The 23,803-nt window shown below is 36.9% G+C and overlaps 1 protein-coding gene across 1 annotated transcript in view; it reads left to right on the top strand.

Annotated features, from left to right (window-relative positions):
- Positions 1-53: 53 nt before the first annotated feature.
- The window catches only part of LOC127833690 (uncharacterized), a 155,205-nt gene continuing 131,455 nt past the window's right edge, over positions 54-23,803 (top strand). The window contains exons 1-4 of the mRNA XM_052359102.1: positions 54-225; positions 1,236-1,280; positions 2,346-2,471; positions 10,569-10,633. Of these exons, the coding sequence (XP_052215062.1) occupies positions 103-225; positions 1,236-1,280; positions 2,346-2,471; positions 10,569-10,633 (359 nt within the window). The 5' untranslated portion in view covers positions 54-102. The remainder of the gene's footprint in view (positions 226-1,235; positions 1,281-2,345; positions 2,472-10,568; positions 10,634-23,803) is intronic.

Genomic DNA, 23,803 nt, shown 5'->3' on the forward strand with positions numbered 1-23,803 from the left:
TTAATAAGAAGACTCTCAGTTGCCTTTTAAGCTGTTTATTGGTTCTGTTTTTCAGGTACAGCTAACAGTTGAACTAATCACAGAGTTTTAATTATATGAACAATGGCTGAGGCTGGGGGAAATTCATACCCAGATCTGGATGTTGAAGCAGACACCAGTCTACGAGAATTAAACTTTGATCAGATCCGACATGATCGTTTTGATCGGAACAAACATTTTCTTGAGGTAGGGTATACATTGAATTAAATAACTGTACAGGGTTAATATATATACAACTTTATTATAAGGTAGAATCACTAATTTTTGTTTATATACCCAGTATTAACTAGGTGATAATCTCCTACTAATACAGTGCTTATCGTTGAATTCATAACGCAACTGTTTATATTTGTTGAAATCTCAAATGGGAATAATTAAATTTGTAATCTGAAACCCATTCCCGTAAGTCGATGTTAACGCGTTTTTTAATCCAAAACATACTTCTGAATGTAAATGTTACCGCAACATTGAAATATTCTTGCTTCAAATTAGCAGTGCAAATTTATTTTGTGTTGAATCTTTTTCTCAATTAAAAAGAGCGCGAAAATTATGCAGCATGTACAACGTCGCGTCATTTGCATAGAAAGCGTGTGTGCGTGTATTGAGCGTTTTAACAAGCACACAACACGTCAGGGGATTGACGCATGTTCAGAGGAAATATTTAATCAAATCTATAAACTTAAAATTTATTTGATACTATAGAAAAATGGCAAGGTTTGTGTTAAAGAAATCATTGAGAGCTTTTATCGGAAATATTTACCAGATAGTGATTTATAAAAACGGAATAAACGGATTATCGGGTAATAAATAGAAACTTGAAAAGTAGTAAGTATACAGCAATAGAGTCAGGTTGAAATGGATGTATTGGGGAATTGTTCAAGTCGGGATTTTACTATCTATGCGGGAAAGTTTTAAAACAATTAAACAATATATATTTTTTAATGACTGGGGGATTTTCTTGAAGAGTCCCAGTGCACCAAATGACGTCTTTTTACGCCGTTTTTCTTTGAGTTATAACGCACCACAGAAAGTCAATTGACATGATAAATAAAAAAAATCAACGTTGGCAGGGGACACCCCTCCCGAACCACCCCTATCAGCCCCCGGGCGCCTGACAAAATTCCTGTGGAAAGCACTGTAATAATATGTATAAACATATATGTGATCGTGTTATCAGATTTTTATTGTTATTTCAGGCTATGAATGCTAGAGCAGCAGCCAAAGTGTTTCCATCAAGTGAGGTGGGTTATCCAATATGTTTACACTTCACACTTGGTCTACTAGTTAAAGTTCAATTACTAGGATATATCCTATTGGTGTTGCTAGACAGAGGCATAATTTGGATTATAGAAGGTCAACATTAGCTTTTGTGCTTATTGTCCCCTACCGATGAAACCGGAGGGGACTTATGGTTTGCGCTCTGTGTGTCAGTCAGTGTGTCTGTCAGTCTGTCTGTCACACTTTTCTGGATCCTGCAATAACTTTAAAAGTTCTTCATATTTTTTCATGAAAATTAAAACATGGATAGATGGCAATATGGAGATAATGCACGTCATTTCATTTTGTTCATACCTAATAAAATCTGTTTGCTATGGTAACAAATATATATATAAATAAATCTGAAACTGGTGGAGTTTCACCGGTAGGGGACATATATTGCTTGACAATAGTCTTGTCATGCCTTCTACCAGTCTTGAGGATGATACAAAACAAAAAGACAACATCCTTAAACATCCTGCTCTGTCAGTGATTGTGTTGTAACCATGGCTACCATGCACATTATGTGAACGTGCAAACATAACGTGAAAAACAACTACATGAGAGTCACTTGAAGTACATAAATAACATCTTCAAACGCACCATGTTTGCATCAAGTATTTTTGAATAATGACCCTGTCTGTCCTGGAATTAAAGGTTACAATCAAATTTTCATGAGTCCCACAAATTTAGAAAATAACATTTGCACCTACCAGCCTCAACCTCATTTCAAGAAAAGCTTTTCCAGGAGTCTGGCATATGACCACCTACTTGAAACTTTACTAAGACAAACCATTTGGGCCATCGAGACATATGGGTTATAATATTTTTTAAGACATGTGGATTATCATGATTTGTATGACTATGTCAATTGTTTTCCCATACCTGTATAACAGTAAGCTTTTTTGCTTCTTTATAACTTTATCAGAATGATTTGAAATCCATGACAACAGTTTCATAGAATGGCAATATGTGAACAGTAATTACAATTAAATGAAATTGATGAATTAATAATTATAAAAATAATTATTATTATTTTCTTTCCAAAGATTGAAGAGTCATCAAAAAAGCACCTCCATCCTGAGGAGTATTCTGCCCTCACGATACAGAGGTACTGGAGAGGCTTCAAAGGGAGGCAAATCTACGTGAACAAACTGTTTGAAAAATATCAGCAGGTATGATTGCTAGTTAGGTTTCCCTTCTTAAGTTGTAGCCTAAATATAAGGTCAAGTCCACTTAGAATATTTATGAATATTCATGCAGTCTACCCCCAAAACTGATTGTTTTATTTTCATAAGCTATTTGTAATGGGTAACTCTCCTAGATTGTCCATAAATTATTCATATTGGGTACCTTTACTACATTGGTCATGAGCTATTTGTATTTGGTACCTTTGCTACATTTGTCATGAGCTATTTGTATTGGATACTTTTACTACATTTGTCATGAGCTATTTGTATTTAATACCCTTACTTCATTGGTCATGACCTATTTGTATTGGATACCTTTACTACATTTTCTATGAGCTATTTGTATTGGGTATCTTTACAGCATTGGTCATGAGCTATATGTATTTGGTACCTTTACTACATTTTCTATGAGCTATTTGTATTGGGTACCTTTACTACATTGGTAATGAGCTATTTGTATTGGGTACCTTTACTACATTTTCTATGAGCTATTTGTATTGGGTACCTTTACTTCATTGGTCATGAGCTATTTGTATTTGGTACCTTTACTACATTTGTCATGAGCTATTTGTATTGGGTACCTTCACTTCATTGGTCATGAGCTATTTGTATTTGGAACCTTTACTACATTTGTCATGAGCTATTTGTATTTGGTACCTTTACTTCATTGGTCATGAGCTATTTGTATTTGGTACCTTTACTTCATTGGTCATGAGCTATTTGTATTTGGTACCTTTACTTCATTGGTCATGAGCTATTTGTATTTGGTACCTTTACTTCATTGGTCATGAGCTATTTGTATTTGGTACCTTTACTACATTGGTCATGAGCTATTTGTGTTGGGTATCTTTACTACATTGGCCATGAGCAATTTGTATAAGGTACCTTTTACTACATTTGCCAAAAGCTATTTGTATTGGATACCTACATTGGCCATTAGCTATATGTATTGGGTACCTTTTTAGCTCACCTGATTGCTCAGGTGAGCTTTTGTGACTAGTCTTTGTCCATCGTACATCCGTCTGTTAATATTTGTTCGTAAACACTCTAGAGGCAACATTTATTGTCCGATCTTCATGAAACTTGGTCAGAAGCTTTATCCCAATGAAATCTCGGTCAAGTTCGAAACTGGGTCGTGCCGGGTCAAAAACTAGGTCACTAGGTAAAAAAAAGAAAAAACTTGTAAACACTGTAGAAGTCACATTTCATGCCCAATCTTCATGTAACTTTGTCAAAATGTTTGTCTTAATGATATGTTGGTTGAGTTCAAAAGTGGTTCTGGTCTGTTGAAAAACATGGCCGCCAGTGGGTGGGGCAGTTTTCCTTATTTGGCTATAGAGAAACCTTGTAAACACTCTGGAAGTCACAATTTTTGCCCAATCATCATGAAAGTTGGTCAAAATATTGGTTTTATTGATTTTTCGGACGAGTTCGAAAATGGTGCAGATCGGTGAAAAAACATGGCCGCAAGTGGGCGGGGCATTTTTCTCTATATGTATATAGTGAAAACATGTCAACACTCTAGAAGTCACATTTTTGGCCCAATTTTCATGAAATTTTGTCAGAACTTTTGTTTCCTAGTTACATGAGTTAAGTTTGAAAATGGTTCCGGTCTGTTGAAAAACATGGTTGCCTGGGGGACGTGGCAGTTTTCCTTATATTTATATAGTAAAAAGGCTTGCAAACAATCATGAATTAAGGTCATGTAACATGTGAGACAACTCTTCTATATATTGCATTTAAGTTTACAGTAGTTACTCCCCTTTGATTATTAATGTTTTCATAATAATACAGGGTAGTTGTGGGGGGGGGGGCAGTTTTCTTATATTAATATAGTAAAAAGAAGCTTGTGAACACTCTAGAAGTCACATTTTTTGCCCAATCATCATGAAACTTGGTGAATAGATTTGTTTTATATATATCTCAGATGCGTTTGCAAATGGTCCCGATAGGTCAATAAACATGGCTGCCAGGGGGGTGGGGCAGTTTTCCTTTTGTGATTATAGAGAGAGAAACCTTGTGATCGAACACTATAGATGTCACATTTTTTGCCTAATCATCGTGAAACTTAGTCAATACATTGGTTTTTAGCTCGACTATTATATATGAAATATATATAGTGGAGCTATCCTACTCACCCCGGCGTCTGTGTTAACTTGCAAATGTTCAAGTTTTTGTACTACCCCGATTATTTTCATTGTCCCTTGACGTATTGCTTTCATATTTTGCATACTTGTTATGCCCCCCTTCGAAGAAGAGGGGGTATATTGCTTTGCTCATGTCGGTCTGTCTGTCTGTCTGTCGGTCGGTCCGTCCACCAGGTGGTTGTCAGACGATAACTCAAGAACCCTTGGGCCTAGGATCATGAAACTACATAGGTACATTGATCATGACTGGAAGATGACCCCTATTGATGTTGAGGTCACTAGGTCAAAGTTCAAGGTCACAGGTGAAGGTCACAGTTACTGGAAATAGGCATTTTAAGGATTTAGCATGGTTCAAACAAGGGAAACAACTACTGTTTATGCATGTTCTTGTTGTTACAGCATTTGCCTCCCTTAAATTCATTTAAAATCTCATTTTACAGCAGAGATTCCAAATCTTACCTGTAAATGAGCCCCATGTTTACTGCCAGTGCTAGGTTACCTTTTCCCATTTGATCATTCTTAAGTATTGTTATTGTAATGCTACGTTAGCGTTACCACCACCATGCACCTCTTCGAAGAAGAGGGGGTAGTTTGCTTTGCTCATGTCGGTATGTCATGTCATTTGTCAAATGACAAATGTCATTTGTCTGTCTGTCTGTCGGTCGGTCCGTCCACCAGGTGGTTGTCAGACGATAACTCAAGAACCCTTGGGCTTAGGATCATGAAACTTCATAGGTACATTGATCATGACTCGCAGATGACCCCTATTGATTTTGAGGTCACTAGGTGAAAGGTCAGGGTCACCGGTGAAGGTCACAGTTACTGGAAATAGGCATTTTAAGGATTTAGCATGGTTCAAACAAGGGAAACAACTACTGTTTATGCATGTTCTTTTTATGTCCCCCACTATAGTAGTGGGGGGCATATTGTTTTTGCCCTGTCTGTTGGTCTGTAAGTTGGTCTGTACGTTGGTCTGTCTGTTGGTCTGTCTGTTTGCGCCAACTTTAACATTTTGCAATAACTTTTGCTATATTGAAGATAGCAACTTCATATTTGGCATGCATGTGTATCTCATGAAGCTGCACATTTTGAGTGGTGAAAGGTCAAGGTCAAGGGCATCCTTCAAGGTCAGAGGTCAAATATATGTGGCCAAAATCGCTCATTTTATGAATACTTTTGCAATATTGAAGATAGCAACTTGATATTTGGCATGCATGTATATCTCATGGAGCTGCACATTTTGAGTGGTGAAAGGTCAAGGTCAAGGTCATCCTTCAAGGTCAGAGGTCAAATATATGTGGCCCAAATCGCTTATTTTATAAATACTTTTGCAATATTGAAGATAGCAACTTGATATTTGACATGCATGTGCATCTCATGGAGCTGCACATTTTGAGTGGTGAAAGGTCAAGGTCATCCTTCAAGGTCAGAGGTCAAATATATGTGGCCCAAATGGCTTATTTTATGAATACTTTTGCAATATTGAAGATAGCAACTTGATATTTGGCATGCATGTGAATCTCATGGAGCTGCTCATTTTGAGTGGTGAAAGGTCAAGGTCATCCTCCACAAGGTCAAGGTCATCCTTCAAGGTCAAACATCATATAGCGGGACATTGTGTTTCACAAACCCATCTTTTTGTTACAGCATTTGCCTCCCTTAAATTCATTTAAAATCTCATTTTACAGCAGAGATTCCAAATCTGACCTGTAAATGATCCCCATATTTACTGCCAGTGCTAGGTTACCTTTTCCCATTTGATCATTCTTAAGTATTGTTATTGTAATGCTACGTCAGTGTTACCACCACCATGCCCCCCTTCGAAGAAGAGGGGGTATATTGCTTTGCTCATGTCGATATGTCGGTCTGTCTGTCGGTCAGTCCGTCCGTCCACCAGGTGGTTGTCAGACGATAACTCAAGAACGCTTGGGCCTAGGATCATGGAACTTCATAGGTACATTGATCATGAGTTGCAGATGACCCCTAATGATTTTGAGGTCACTAGGTCAAAGGTTAAGGTCACAGATGAAGGTCACAGTTACTGGAAAAGGGCATTTTAAGGAATTAGCATGGTTCAAACAAGGGAAACAACTACGGTTTATGAATGTTCTTTTTGTTACAGCATTTGTCTCCCTTAAATTCATTTATAATCTCATTTTACAGCAGAGATTCCAAATCTGACCTGTAAATGAGCCCCATATTTACTGCCAGTGCTAGGTTACCTTTTCCCATTTGATCATTCTTAAGTATTGTTATTGTAAATTGTAATGCTACCACCACCCACCACCCACCACCCACCACCACCACCCACCACCACCACCACCACCACCACCACCACCACCACCACCACCACCACCACCACCTATTACTTTGTTTTATGTCTTTACAAATGTTCAATCGATTGTGGAAAATATACCTGAACTATAACCTTGACCTTATTGAATAATTTGAACAATTTTCCCATGATGGCTTATGTTATACTGTCAAGCAATCGAATAGTTGAGCGCGCTGTCCTCTGACAGCTCTTGTATTGATTTCTTGGACAAGTTGGAAAATGGCTCAGATCAGTGAAACACACTTTTTAGCTCACCTGATTGCTCAGATGAGGTTTTAGGATTGGTCTTTGTCCGCTGTCCGTCCGTCCACATTTGGTTTGTAAACACTCTAGCATTCACATTTTTCAAGCATTCTTTATCAAAGTTGCTGAAAGATCTCAGTCAAGTTTGATGATTAGCAAAATCACATAATTAATACCATAATTATTGCCCTTAGATTGTCCGAATTTTCATTATATTATACAAAATCCTTGTAAGCAAAGTTTGATCTTTGGTTAGGGGGGTCAACTCAAAATATAGGTCACCATTTCAAATCTTACAAAAACAAAAACACTCCCTACGCCAGAGTTTCGGTTCAATAATTATGAAACTTGACCAGGATGTGTGTCTGGTCAATATGTAGGTCATGTTTGACATTAGGGAAAGATTGAATGAACCGACCCCTCTCAGGTGAGCGAACTAGGGCCATCTTGACCCTCTTGTCTAAATTAGTATGAGCTATTTGTAATGGGTACCTTTTCTTCATTGGCCATGAGCTATTTGTCTTGAGTACCTTTACTACATTGATAATATGATGTTCTCTATTAATTTTGTATGTTCTCAGAGTTAGAGACTTCACTTGTTTATCCAATATTGACTGAATTCACTCAGTTTATATGATACTAATATCTAAAACCAAACCTTTTATGTGCATTTATATGAATTCTTGAAATACCTTCATTTTAAATTTCTTACAATTAAATTGCCTTTGTATTATTATAAATTGTATCTCTTACATCCATGTTTATACTAGTTTTGTTTTATGAAAGGAAATTCATTTTTATGTGTTAACTCTTCTATTTCGTGTTGTTAAAGAGCAATTTTACTTTTGTTAGTTTTAAATGTCTAACAATTTTAAATGTTAGCATAAATTTAAGAAATCTTTGTTGTGATATTTTGCTCTTTTTTTGAAGACTTTTTCATTTCCAAATATTCAAAAGCAGAACATGTGTGAAAAGGTCAAGAACTAATCATTCAAGGAACAAGCATTTTGTGATAAATTGTTCAAAGTTACATTATGTTGTCATTTTCTAAAATGACAAACCTTTTTTATGCATCTTATAATCAGCGCTACCAATATTTCATGTTGTTTTACGTTTATGTTTTGTAATAATGATGTTTTTGCTTGGCCATACAGTAATAATATTCGCAATAAATGCCAAATTTCACTTGCTTGTGATAAGTGATTGATTTGGTTATCCATGTAAATGATGCTAGACAGATGCATTTATTTCTTTGTAGGGGGTTTTACTTGAATGTTTAAGCCAAATTTTACAGTATTTCTGTTAACCCTTTCCCAATCAGAAGCTTAGTGAAAATGGCGATGTGCAAACAGCATAAAACCAGAACAGCATGTGAGTAACTTGCATTCTGTGTAGGTTATATGCTGTTTGCTGCTCATCAGTATCTAATACATGCCTTTAAAACTTAAATCTAGTAAGAAGGGTCTTCAATTAAATTTAACTTTCTAAGGGACTACAAATACCTTGTCCATATAAACATGCATACCACGTATTCAAGGGGTAAAGGGTTAAAATATGGTGATATAAACCCACTCACACTTCAGGTTTTTTTTCCCACTTTTTGGGAAGATAGCCCATGGCTTTGGAATTGGGAATTTTATCGGCATTTTCATGAAATTGGGAAAATAAATTCATTAGCCTTTTTTTTCCACACGAAAAGTCCACTGATTAGGGAAATATTAAATTTGATATAACCCTTTATAATCATTCAAATAAAAAGAACAAAATCATATAATACTTTGTTAGATGTAATTGAATTAAAATTGAGATAAAATACACATTAGACTTCTTTCTAAAAAAACAACAACAAAAAACTTTTTTTTTGTTTTTTGGAAATTGGGAATTTTTTGCCACATTTTGGGGAAAAAGTATACTTTTTGGGATTGGAAACATAGCCGAATTTCGGCTATTAAATCGGGCCAAAAAAAAACCTGCACTTATTGGTCAACTTCCAACTGCCAACTTGAATCAGTCATAGCACTGCAAAGAATTGTATTGGGAATTATTTGTGTCGCGTTCTGAGGAACTGGGCATAATGCCTGTGGGTAAAGTGTCATCCCAGATTAGCCTGTGCAGTCTGCACAGGCTAATCAGTGAAGATACTTTTCACTTAAATGGTATTTTTCGTTTAAAGGACGTCCCGTTTTACTGAAAATGTAGTGTAAGTGGAAAGTGTCGTCCCTGATAAGCCTGTGCAGACTGCACAGGCTTATCTGGAACGACGCTTTACGCACATGCATTATGCCCAGTTTTCTCGCATCACAACACATTTAATGACAAATCACAAGTAATAATGCAGTTATAGATTTGAGCCACACGCTTGGAATAACTAGCTTGATAAATGTGCATACTTTAAAGTATCATCACAGATTTGCATGTGCAATCCACACAGGCTTATCAGGGACAACACTTCCCTCTTTAATGGAATTTTACTTGTAAAGGAAGTCTCTTCTAAACGCAAATCCTGCCTAGGCTAAAATGAATGTTCCTTATTAGACTGTGCAGACTGCACAGGCTAACCTGGGACAACACTATACAGACATGTATGAAGCCTGTTATTAGACTGTGCAGACTGCACAGGCTAACCTGGGACAACACTTTACAAACATGTATGAAGCATGTTATTAGACTGTGCAGACTGCACAGGCTAACCTGGGACAACACTTTACAGACATGTATGAAGCATGTTATTAGACTGTGCAGACTGCACAGGCTAACCTGGGACAACACTATACAGACATGTATGAAGCATGTTATTAGACTGTGCAGACTGCACAGGCTAACCTGGGACAACACTTTACAGACATGTATGAAGCATGTTATTAGACTGTGCAGACTGCACAGTCTAACCTGGGACAACACTTTACAGACATGTATGAAGCATGTTATTAGACTGTGCAGACTGCACAGGCTAACCTGGGACAACACTTTACAGACATGTATGAAGCATGTTATTAGACTGTGCAGACTGCACAGGCTAACCTGGGACAACACTTTACAGACATGTATGAAGCATGTTATTAGACTGTGCAGACTGCACAGGCTAACCTGGGACAACACTATACAGACATGTATGAAGCCTGTTATTAGACTGTGCAGACTGCACAGTCTAACCTGGGACAACACTTTACAGACATGTATGAAGCCTGTTATAAGACTGTGCAGACTGCACAGGCTAACCTGGGACAACACTTTACAGACATGTATGAAGCCTGTTATTAGACTGTGCAGACTGCACAGGCTAACCCGGGACAACACTTTGCAGACATGTATGAAGCATGTTTTTTTCAGTGCGGGGCTCATTTTTGTTTATTTTAGGAAGAGCAACAGCAGCATGAGAAAGTACTGCGACAGATGGAGGAAGGCAATCTCCTGGTAGAAAAGTAAGATTCTCAAACTCTGTAATTGCAGTCATCCAGGACCTGTATTCACCAACCCCATTCTTAGATTAACCCTGAACCACTTAGATACACATTTAACCCTTTACCACGTAGATATGTATTTAACCCTTAACCACTTAGAAACATATTAAATCCTTTACCACTTAGATACGTATTTAACCCTTAACCATTTAGATACGTATTTACCCCTTTACCACTTAAACACATATTTAATCCTTTACCACTTAGATATGTATTTAACCCTTTACCACTTAGATACGTATTTAACCCTTTATTTCTTAGATACATATTTAACCCTTTACCACTTAGATACGTATTTAACACTTTACCACTTACATACGTACAATTATTTAACCCTTTACCACTTAGATACATATTTAACCCTTTACCACTTAGATATATAAGAATAAACATAGAACCTAGAAAAAAATAAGTTCTGTGTTTGAATGTATACAGGCTTTTATGTTAAAGCTGTTACAAATGGTACATGGTGGGAAGATGGAGAGCTTTAAAGGGATATTTTCACGCTTTGGTAAATTGACAAAATTGAAAAAAGTTGTTTCAGATTCGCAAATTTTCGTTTTAGTTATGATATTTGTGAGGAAACAGTAATACTGAACATTTACCATGGTCTAATATAGCCATTATATGCATCTTTTGACGATTTTAAAATCTAAAAATTATAAAGCGTTGCAACGCGAAACGATTGAATAATTTGGAGAGTTCTGTATTTGTCGTTAAATTTTGTGAAACTACGAAGATTGCTTATATAAGGTATAAAAGACGACAAGTATGTGTACTTGGCGGAATAGCTCAGTAGGCTAAAGCGCTTTTACTCCAGGGGTCACTGGTTCGAAACCTGCTCCGGGCAATGTTCTTTTCCTTTTTTTAATTTTATTCTTGATTTTTTACTGGAGCTTTTACGATCCAATGTTTACATTTATCAATACAAAGCATTTAATGAATAAGTTAAAAAATGCCAAAATCTGTGAAAAGGCCCCTTTAATTAGAGAAAATAGAGTATGAGAATTTTGCATTACTGGGGCTATAGGAGGATGTGTTGATCAGAGTTACTGTTCTTATCCTACATACTATACAGTAGACTCCACTACCACGATACTGAGTGTGCCATCAGTTATATTTTATATCTAAATGTTCTTATAATATCCATCGATAGTCAATTACCAAGGGAATTCAGATAACTCAAGAAGTTCATCATCTCAATTATTACAAATAAACCACTAAGCATGCTTGTTATTATACCCCCATAGGCGGAGGGATATTGTTTTGGCTTGTCCATCCATCTTTTCGTCCGTCCGTCCATCCGTCCGGCACTTTTGTGTCTGGAGCCATATCTTTGAGGTGCTTTGGCAAATTATATGGAATCTTGGTATGAGTATGAGTATATATATATATTATATGGATAAGAGGATGATGCACGCCAAATGGCATTGTACACCATCTGTTAATAACGGAGTTCTGGCCCTTTGTATCTTAAAAAAAATTGCTTTTTCTAGCTTTTGTGTCCAGAAGCATATTGACGGGGGATATCAATTCAACGAATTTGCTTGTTACATCTAGCTTCCATTTTCATTGGTTAAAAAGTAATTGTAATATAGCTTGAATGCTGCAATATAAATCAGCCTCATGAAACCCCACATTCTCATTTATTTATGGCTGCATCTTGATTGCCTAAGCAATGCAGTCATTTTGCCTCATCTCTGGTAACTCTAAATGTCTCTAGAAGCATTCATGAGCAATGTTGTCAGATGAATTCATTATTGATTTTAGGGCAATGATTCTTAGTAAATTGTCTCTGTCTTTTCCATATTGTATTTAGCTTTTTTTCAAACCTCCAAGTTTAACCCTTTATTGCACAGATGGTGTTTCGTTTACAGAAAATCAAATTCTTACTAGATTTTAAGTTTCAAAGGCTTCATTTCCAACCCTAAGGTACTGATGAGAGGAAAACATTGCATAAAACCTGAAAAGACTGCGAGTTACTGACTACCGGTATCTGGCTTCTGGTTTTCGTTGCATAATGCCTTTCTGACTTTGCTTTTAAGCAGGAAAGGTTAACCCTTTCTCACTCAGAAGCAAAGTGAAAATGGCTATGTGCAAACCGCATAAAACCAGGACAGCCTGCAAGTAACTCCATTTTCACTTTGCTAATCTTAGCAGGGAAAGGGTTCAGTGGGATTTTTTTCTCTGCTCTCTTCTTTAATAGTCATAAAATCTGTGTCTGTTAATATTGGCTTAACATAACAAGTTTTATATGAGTATGGGTATTATTTCACAAGCCAGGTACATATTCTCATATGGTTAGGTACGATTTTGGCATGTGATATACATTAGTGCAACTCGGTGACTACATTACAGTTCACTAAGGCTAATCAGGGATGCCACTTTCTGCTTTTATGGAATTTTTAATATAAACAAATTCTGTTCTAAATGAAATATTTTGGCTGAAAGAGTTGTTTTTCAATATTAGCACTTAACCCACATGCATGAAGTTGGGATTAGGCTCCCCCCCCCCATAAAAATAGGTCCATTTGGGGTCTCCTTGGGGAAAAAAACAGGGTTGAAAGGTAGGGATTTTTTTTTTTGGCTTTCAAGTACTAGAATGGAAGGCTACTTAAGCTCATTATTATTTTTTTCGGAGGGGATATAGTAATTGGTCCTGTCCGTCTGTCTGTCTGTCTGTCCGGACGGCCGAAACTTTGTCCGGAGCATAACTCCAAATCTATTCAATGGATTTACTTTAAACTTAGAATATAAACAGATGGCAACTAGGAGAAGTGCAGTGACCAAGAACCATAACTCTATCTACCTTAGTTTTTTAATTATCTCCCCTTGTATATAACTTTAAAGTAAATTTTTGTCCGGAGCATAACTCTAAACATACTAAAGGGATTTACTTGAAACTTGAAATATAAACAGATGGCAACTAGGAGAAATGCAGTGACCAAGAACCACAACTCTATCTACCTTAGTTTTTGAATTATCTCCCCTTTTATATAATTTTAAAGTAAATTTTTGACCGGAGCATAACTCTAAATCTACTGAAGGGATTTACTTGAAACTTGAAATATAAACAGATGGCAAGTAGGAGAAGTGCAGTGACTACCTTAGTGTTTGAATTATCTCCCTTTATTTAATTTTAAAGTAAATTTTTGTCCGGAGCATAATGTATTATCTCCCTTTATTTGTTTTTACAAATATTATTCTACTCTCTAAAACAAATGTTGTCATAAAAGCAAACACATTTCGGCGGGGATTTGGCACTTATATACTGTGATAAGCTCTTGTAAGAAATACATGTATATATATGCTTTGTTTGCTTGATATTACATCTTATATGAATAAAAATGAACGATATTTTTTTTAAATTTCATTTTTAGCTCACCTGAGCAAAACGTGCTCATGGTGAGCTTTTGTTATCGCCTTTTGTCCGTCGTGTGTGCGTCGTTCGTCATCAAAATTTTGCCTTGTGAACACTAGAGGCCACATTTATTGTCTGATCTTCACAGGTGTTGTAATATTCCAAATTGATCCGGAAATCCGGATTTCAAGGCACCAGGGTCACTTTTGAGATCAATAAAAATTCGAGTTTTCTTGGGGGGGGTGGGGGTAAGGAGTGATTCTTGGTTTATTTCGGTTCTACAGAAGATAACTCCTGCGCTGAAATCATAAAATTTATTAGTGTCGTGTTCTGAGAAAACTGGGCTTAATTCATGTGCCTAAAGTGTTGTACCAGATTAGCCTGTGTAGTCTCCTTACTGAAAATCAAGTTTAGGCCAAAAGTGTCGTCCCTGATTAGCCTGTGCGGACTGCACAGGCTAATCTGGGACGACACTTTACCCACATGTATTATGCCCAGTTTTATCGGAACAAGACACATTAGTATTTATCCTGTGAATTCCAATCAACAATGCGTTTATATGGAGTAACAACGAAAAAATCCCAAGTTTTAAGGTAAATTTTGACCACGTAACCTATGTTTAGAAGCTTATAAACGTAATTACTTTTTTATATTTTTATTGTTTCTTTACATAAACGATTAATTTGATAAACTGTGACATTGGAACAAAGGAAAACAACCGTGAATCTTACTTTGCGTGAACAGGTGTGTGGGGGGTGGTAAATTTAGCCACTTGACGAATAATTTATGATTACGTTTTCTTGTAACAGCATCAGTTTTTAGGTGGAAATCGTTAATATTATATATATTTATGTGATATTATTTAGTGCTGTTTATACTATGGGCTTAGGTTGTACTTTTTAATGATTATTTTTTTATTTCAATTTTTCCTGTATTTATTTTTTTTCAAAATATTTGGTAATGTAGTTTAATATTATGCTGAAAAATATAAGTAAATTCTTGGAAAAAAATCTTTCTTTTGCTATAATAAAATGCATTTAAAACTGCTTGGAAATGCAATCTAGAAGGGTCTGAAAATGATTTAAATCAATTTTTGTCCGGGGGACTTAGCCCCCCTTTATCCCCCTGACAAAGGCGCTGCCCCTTGACCCCGCTGGTGGCCTGCAGAGCCAGACCCCTGGCTTGTTTTCAGGATTGGCAATCTGGTCCTGTTATGACCCCTGTCTTCATGAAACTTGGTCAGAACATTTGTCCCAATGATACCTTGACCAAGTTCGAAACTGGGTCATGCTGGGTCAAAAACTAGGTCACTAGGTCAAAAAAAAAGGAAAACATTGTGAACACTGTAGAAGTCGCATTTGATGCCCAATCTTCATGTAAATTTGTCAAAATGTTTGTCTTAATAATATGTTAGTTGAGTTCAAAAATGGTTCCGGTCTGTTGAAAAACATGGCTGCCAGGGGGCGGGGCAGTGCACTGTAACTCCAATATAACGCGGATGACGGGGTCCAAGCCACGCAACAGCTTTATAAACGGACAGCATTATAAGTTTTGAGCTTATTTATTTACGGGGCTATAAAAAACAGGTTAAGTATAGCCTATAATATAGGTCCTGTGTATTGTCATGCTGTGTTGTCATCTGCAAATACATGCATATAAACCGAATCGACGATAACAGTATACATACCGCTTTTCTAATGTGCACATTTATCCGATAATCAAATATAATTACAACATCACTTACGAAAAAATAATGTTTAATATTTATGACAAAAAATATGTTTACAACTTTCGTAAACAAATTCATATGCCTACACCATTTTTCAGAAAAATTAGTACAGTGCATTATGGGACACAGCTTTCATTGGACAAGCGAATTTAAATTTAGACTGAATGCAATAGGATACATGTACAAAGAAATATTTTATTGCGTCATACGCAGCATGTAAAAAACGTGCTTTCCGAGGACTTTCTGATAACGGGCACTAATTTAAGTGCATCTCTGTTACCTATTACACTGCATTAGCATGTAAATAAAACGAAGGATTTTTTCATTTGTTTTTCATATACGTACTGAAACATTAAACAAACACACAAATATTTTTATTTATCAAGCATGTGTAGCATATAATAAACAATAACACACACAGGCATAGTTTATACAATGAAATACAATACACGATAAATACAAAACATAAACAGGTAATCGTTTTAAATAACTTTAATTTGATAGTTATTCCGCTTGCACTTGCCTTATTGAAATTAGCGCACTGAACCGCTCTGATAGGGAATACATGTAATAAACACAAACTCGCGAGTTTTCTCACCTTTATTGACATTACACTACAGATTAACGTCAATTAGCTGTCGAGTGTCGTTTAACCTCTAATCGATTAAAATCAGTTAAACGGACGGATAAAGCAATCAAGCTGTTATCGCCGGCTTCTTTGAATTTTCTGACAGTTGCACAACATGGATTTGAGTCAGAAATGGAAGGTTGGAGAAAAAACGGGATCCAAGGACTCCCCGCGTTATATTGGACACAGCGTTATAACGGACCGCACTATATTGGAGTTACAGTGTATTCATTATATGGCTATAGAAAAACCTTGTGAACACCCTAGAAGTCACAATTTTTGCCCAATCATCATGAAACTTGGTCAAAACATTGGTTTCATTAGTATCTCAGACGAGTTCGAAATGGTCGAGATCGGTGAAAAAACATGGCCGCAAGGGGCGGGGCAGTTTTTTTCTATATGTATATAGTGAAAACATGTGAACACTCTAGAAGTCACATTTTTGGTCCAATCTTCATGAAATGTGGTCAGAACATTTGTTTTTTGGATGCGATGGTTGAGTGTGAAAATGGAAAAAAAGCTTGTGAACACTCGAGAAGTCACATTTTTTGCCTAATCATCATGAAATTTTGTCTTAACATTGATTTTATAGATATCTTGGACGAGTTCGAAATTGGTCATGATCGGTGGAAAAACATGGCCGCCATGCAGGGCAGTTTTCTATATATGTATATAGTGAACAGCTTTAGAAGACACATTTTTTGCCCAATCTTCATGAAATTTGGTCAGAACATTTGTTTCCTGGATACCATGGTTGATTTTTAAAATGGTTCGGATTGTTAAAAAAACATGGCCGCCAGGGGGGTCTTTTTCCTTATATTTATATAGTAAAAAAGCTTGTGAACACTCTAGAAGTCACATTTTTAGCTACTTCCTAAGGGTCTCAGGTGAGCGCCTTAGGGCCCATGGCCCTCTTGTTTTATTATTTTTTTATATTTTTTTGGCGACCCCAATAAAAAGTTGAGGGTTGGCGCCAATTTGGGAGACACAGTCAGGAGACACAATCAGGAGACACGGTCGGGAGACCCGAAACGAACCTTTTTTTGGCCTTACCCAGCGCGAACTAAGAGAATGTGCCTATCAATGCTGTCATATCCTGACTTCCACTATAGTTAAGCAAGAGCGTTCTCCCCCCATGATGAAATGTAAAAACAGGCTGGTGTCGTGAAGGACCTTAGCAATTGATGTTATCGAAGATTGTCACCAAGGAAATGCTTTCAATGTTTTGATTTTCACCACTTGTAAAGTTGTTGGAAAATTGTACCCTATGCTATGAAAACACTTCTTAGGGAAATGTCAAAGGAAATTGGAGATCAGCCACAAGAACTTGCGGTAAAATTGTGATTTTATACTGCTGTTGATAATAATCCCCATATAATAAAAGCGCTGCTTGGCATTATAATTTTTACTAAATGAGCCTCACTCAAGGAAAATAGGGCTTTTTGCAGATCAATAAGTGTCTTCCCAGATTAGCCTGTTCAGTCCCCACAGGCTAAACAGGAGTCGGCCATAAAGTATGTCAAGTTCCAGATGGGAGGCTGTGTGACGGATGATGGGGTTAAGGCCATGGGTGACCTCACACATTTACTTTGTTTTGTTTTAATTCTAATTTAGTTTTAGTTTTTTTAGTAGAATTAAATAGCTTTAAGCATAATTTTCACACAAAAAGTGAAACATTTGAATTAGTTTTATGTAAAAATAGCATGAAATTTATATCTCCTGAATGTGTTCTTAACGATTCCTAATGCACTATGAGCCTTTGCATACTGTTTGAATGCTGTTACAAAGCCTTATTTTCTAGATTGAGTTACTTCTTCAATGAATTACATTGACAACTGTTGACAATTAACTATTCTACTATTAAAGTCATTTAAATAATGTGATGATGCTTTAAAATGGATTTTTGGGTTTTGTTTATTTAATATGCTTAATAGTGAAGTTGTTTATTAAAAAAACAAGAGATGTGCTTGTCAGAAACACAATGCCCCCTATTGCGCCGCTTTGAAGCCATAAATTTGACCTTTGACCTTGAAGAATGACCATGACCTTGACCTTTCACCACTCAAAATTTGCAGCTCCATGAGATACACATACATGCCAAATATCAAGTTGCTATCTTCAATATTGCAAAAGTTATGAAGAAGGTTAAAGTATTGGTTAAAGTTTTTGAATTTGTTTTTTTGACCTTTGACCTTGAAGGATGACCTTGACCTTTCACCACTCAAAATGTGCAGCTCCATGAGATACACATGCATGCCAAATATCAAGTTGCTATCTTGAATATTGCAAAAGTTATGACCAAGGTTAAAGTTTTCGTTAAAGTTTTGGGACACACACACACATAAAATGACAGACAGGCTAAAAACAATATACCCCCAATCTTTCGATCCGGGGGCATAATTTTTTTTTTAATGTGTTGTGCTTTAGGGGGAGGGGTCTGAGATTTGTGACAGTTTGTGACAGTGGGGAGGGGAGGGTTTTAAAATGGTCAAAAATAGCATGACATAATTTATGGACGGCGCCCCAGGGACAACACTTTCAGCCTAGACTTTATTGTAGTTAAGAAGATACATCTTATGAAACGTAAAAATTTTTAAAGCAGAAAGTGTTGTCCCTGATGAGTCTGTGTGGACTGTAATGGTTAATCTGGGAAAGCTTTCTACACACATGCAATAAACCCTGCTTTCCCAGAGCAGGGCTCACATGAAGTAGGCAGGTGATTTCACATGAAGCAGGGCTCACATGAAGTAGGCAAGTGATTTCACATGAAGCAGGGCTCACATGAAGTAGGCAGGTGATTTCACATGAAGCAGGGCTCACATGAAGTAGGCAGGTGATTTCACATGAAGCAGGGCTCACATGAAGTAGGCAGGTGATTTCACATGAAGCAGGGCTCACATGAAGTAGGCAGGTGATTTCACATGAAGCAGGGCTCACATGAAGTAGGCAGGTGATTTCACATGAAGCAGGGCTCACATGAAGTAGGCAGGTGATTTCACATGAAGCAGGGCTCACATGAAGTAGGCAGGTGATTTCACATGAAGCAGGGCTCACATGAAGTAGGCAGGTGATTTCACATGAAGCAGGGCTCACATGAAGTAGGCAGGTGATTTCACATGAAGCAGGGCTCACATGAAGTAGGCAGGTGATTTCACATGAAGCAGGGCTCACATGAAGTAGGCAGGTGATTTCACATGAAGCAGGGCTCACATGAAGTAGGCAGGTGATTTCACATGAGGCAGGGCTCACATGAAGTAGGCAGGTGATTTCACATGAAGCAGGGCTCACATGAAGTAGGCAGGTGATTTCACATGAAGCAGGGCTCACATGAAGTAGGCAGGTGATTTCACATGAAGCAGGGCTCACATGAAGTAGGCAGGTGATTTCACATGAAGCAAGGCTCACGTGAAGTAGGCAGGTGATTTCACATGAAGCAGGGCTCACGTGAAGTAGGCAGGTGATTTCACATGAAGCAGGGCTCACATGAAGTAGGCAGGTGATTTCACATGAAGCAGGACTCACATGAAGTAGGCAGGTGATTTCACATGAAGCAGGGCTCACATGAAGTAGGCAGGTGATTTCACATGAAGCAGGGCTCACATGAAGTAGGCAGGTTATTTCACATGAAGCAGGGCTCACATGAAGTAGGCAGGTGATTTCACATGAAGCAGGGCTCACATGAAGTAGGCAGGTGATTTCACATGAAGCAGGGCTCACATGAAGTAGGCAGGTTATTTCACATGAAGCAGGGCTCACATGAAGAAGCCAGGTGATTTCACATGAAGCAGGGCTCACATGAAGTAGGCAGGTGATTTCACATGAAGCAGGGCTCACATGAAGTAGGCAGGTGATTTCACCCTACTAACCTTTTCCCACTAAGAAGCAAAGTTAAAATGGCTATGTGCAAACAGCATAAAGCCAGTAACTCGCAGTCTTTTCAGGTTTGATGAGGTTTGCTGCTCATCTGTATGGGTTGGAAATAAAGCCATAAAAAATTTAATCTAGTAAGAAAGGTCTTTATTAAATTTAACTTTTTAAGGGACTATAAATGCCTGAAAATACATATGTGGGATAGGGTTAAAGATACGTATCTTAGTTGTTAAGGGTTAAAAATATTTATCTAAGTGGTAAATGGTTAAAAATATTTATCTAAGTGGTAAAGGGTTAAACATACATATCTAAGTGGTAAAGGGTTAAAAAAACATATCTAAGTGGTACAGGGCTACATGTACATGAAACACTACCTGGAGTTGTGCTGACTCCAATTGTTATCACTGGTTGAGATGATGATACTTGCCATGTAATGGAAAATACTGCTCAGTAAAGTGACTCACTGTAGGAAAAGCAAGGGATATCGACTGTATGATGACAGTGCTGGTATTTCTTCCACTGTCCTATAAATCCCTGAGCTTGTTCATGCCACCTGTGCAGTGAAGATTAGTCACATAATTGGTATGGAAAATACCAATAATCAAGCAGGGAAAGATGTGGAATTGTGTGTGATTTGTTAAAAAAAGTGTTGTGTTGTTGTTTGGATAATTTGGTGTTTTAAGAGATATTTTTAGGACACATGTTAGAGTGTGTGTGTGTTGATTTTTCGTTATGATTGTCATAATTATGTCATTCTGGTACAATTTGTGTTTGAATGAATGATATTGGAAATCAGAGAAAATCAATGTTCAAACAGGATGGTATATACTGATGCAAGAGACTGATGCAAGGGAATATTTAATATTTGATAGGATGGGTAAGATTTCAGGTTTTGCTATTTACAAATATTGTTGTTTAGGGTTTTTGATTGAGATAAGGATTTACTTCATATATGGAAAGCACAATGTAGCATATATTTCATGCATTAAAAACATAGCAGTTTCAGTACAAGTCTTTGAATGTATCGATTTTAAATAATTTGTAAAGCACCAGTGAATATGGATAGTATTTTGTAATTTGTGTGTACCCTCAACAATGCCCCAACCCAAGAACATAAAAAGTATAGAGTTTGTTGTTTAATTTTGTGAATTTAATATTTTTAAGTCAAACAAAAGATTACTTATAAAAGCATTAACTTAATATCAACAAGAAATCATGCACTACATTTTTCCACTATCTTCTGAATTTTAAAGCTGACAATAAATGGCATATAAAATCCCATCAAACTACATTTATTGTTTTTCACACACTTGTAAATAGATAAACCATTTTCTTCTGTTCACCTTAGTTAATATGAAAATTCCTCCTGAATATTAACCCATTTATATAAACAAATTAAAGAGGCTAAATGAGCTAAGATCTATATAATCTAGTGAAATTCGTTGCCATTACAGCGTAGGGAGCCCGGAGAGAGGGGTGTACGGTCAATCTTTAGTATATACACTTTGCCCCCCTTCCTCAACATTAGTGGCAAAAATTGTCGTCCCTCTATGAAAATTCTTTGTCAAAGTTTTTCCCTCGAATTATTGAAGCTATCATCCTTGCAAATGGCGGCATATTTTGATACTGTGGTTGACTTCATATTTCGTTTTGTTCTGGCAATTTATTAAGATTTTTTTTAATTGTTTAACCCTTTACAGAAATTCAATTGTCCCAAACTAGACTCAACAACCATATGACTTTGCACGTTCGTAAGCAAAAAGGGACACTCTTGACTAAACTAAAATTGCAGACGAGTTCGTTGATCAAGGAGAAAGTTGTGTATTTGGAAAATTCTAAAAGTGTTACAGCACTGCAACTTAGCAAATCAACAACTGGAGTGGAAGGAAATGGTTTCCTTCAAACTGATTTCTCTTGTTTATCGCATTTGCAAATAGTATGGAGCCTAATGCGGCGCCTAGTAACTTAGTTATATCGTGCATTTTGGCCTCAAAATCTCCCAGATGTCACGATTGAAACCTTTAGGTTTCATACAATTTTCCAGGGGAGCATGCCCCCGTACCCCCCTAGTAGCTTCGTGCCTTCGGCACACGTAGGCCTTCGTCACTTAGAGCCTGACCACGTTGAAAAGTCCGACGACGGCCCTGCGCATCATGCGGCGTCTCATCAGGGTCTTGGCTGTTTGCCTATGGAATTTCTCTAAGAAATATTCTAAATATAGAAATAAATATACTAGACATCCCTACTTTTGGAAATAAATTGATCCAATTTAGAAGGATAGGAGATTCCACTAGGCATAAATAAGTTAAAAACACTGAATATGAGCCTCACACTTAGAAAAAGGGACTTAATGCATGTGCATAAAGTGTCATCCCAAATTAGCCTGACATATCCCAATATTGGATAAAACTAATTTCCAGAAAAGTTCTCCTTTTGTACACAGTAGATGGCACCTCTCTGTGATAGGTTGTGATGAATGGATGTTGGAGACATTGGCTCTGTCCCCTTGAATAATTGCCTGATGCTTTTAACAAGATTTTTATTACCCACTGATAATGTCATTCCAATTTTGAGACCCAGGTTCCATGTTCCACAAAACAATTACTGGTAAAGTAATAAATGTATGGTCCTTAAAGGTGTATGTTTTGTAATTTATCATTACCAAGTTAGCTTGGGATTATAAATAAAATTTTCAATTGTCACTTTTATTTTGATTTGCCTTTGTAATTACAAAAGGTCAGGATTCTCGTTAAAAAAAAAAGGATAATTTTTTTTAAAAGGCAGATCAGGGACAACACTTTCCGCCTTAACTGGATTTTGCAAAGAAGAGACTTTCTGTAAATAAAATATATCATAAAATAACATATCATAAAAGTGGAAAGGGTTGTCCCTGATTAGCCCGTGTGGATTGCACAGGCTTATCTGGGACAATACTTTCTGCACATGCATTGAACCCTCTTTACAGAGCACATCCCATTTATATTGCTTTACTGTTTAACTAAACCAGTGGTTTGTTCTGTTGGGTAATAATCAGAAAAAGCATCCCACTAGTGTACTGAAGGTTAGCCCTTTCAGCGCTGGAACCGAATTTTAAAGACCTTTGCAAACAGTTAGGATCCAGATGAGATGCCACAGGATGTGGCGTCTCATCAGGATCCAAACTGTTTGCAATTCTTATAGTATTCTTTGAAAAAAATCGAAGAAAATGCTAATTTTAGAAATACAGCTGACAATATTTTAGCAGACGACAAATTTCCCATCATGCAAAGGGTTAACTAAACCAGTGGTTTGTTCTGTTGGGTAATTATCAGAAAAAGCATCCCCCCTAGTGTACTGAAAGTTAACCCTTTCAGTGCGGGAACCGAATTTTAAAGGTCTGTGCAAACAGTTTGGATCCAGATGAGACGCCACAGAACGTGGCGTCTCATCAGGATCCAAACTGTTTGCTATTCTGATACTATTCTTTGAAAAAAATCGAAGAAAATGATAATTTTAGAAATTCAGCAGAGAACATTTTAGCAGACTACAAATTTCCCAGCATGC

The sequence above is a fragment of the Dreissena polymorpha genome, chromosome 6 (assembly GCF_020536995.1).
Source record: "Dreissena polymorpha isolate Duluth1 chromosome 6, UMN_Dpol_1.0, whole genome shotgun sequence".
Classification (NCBI taxonomy): Eukaryota; Metazoa; Mollusca; class Bivalvia; order Myida; family Dreissenidae; genus Dreissena; species Dreissena polymorpha.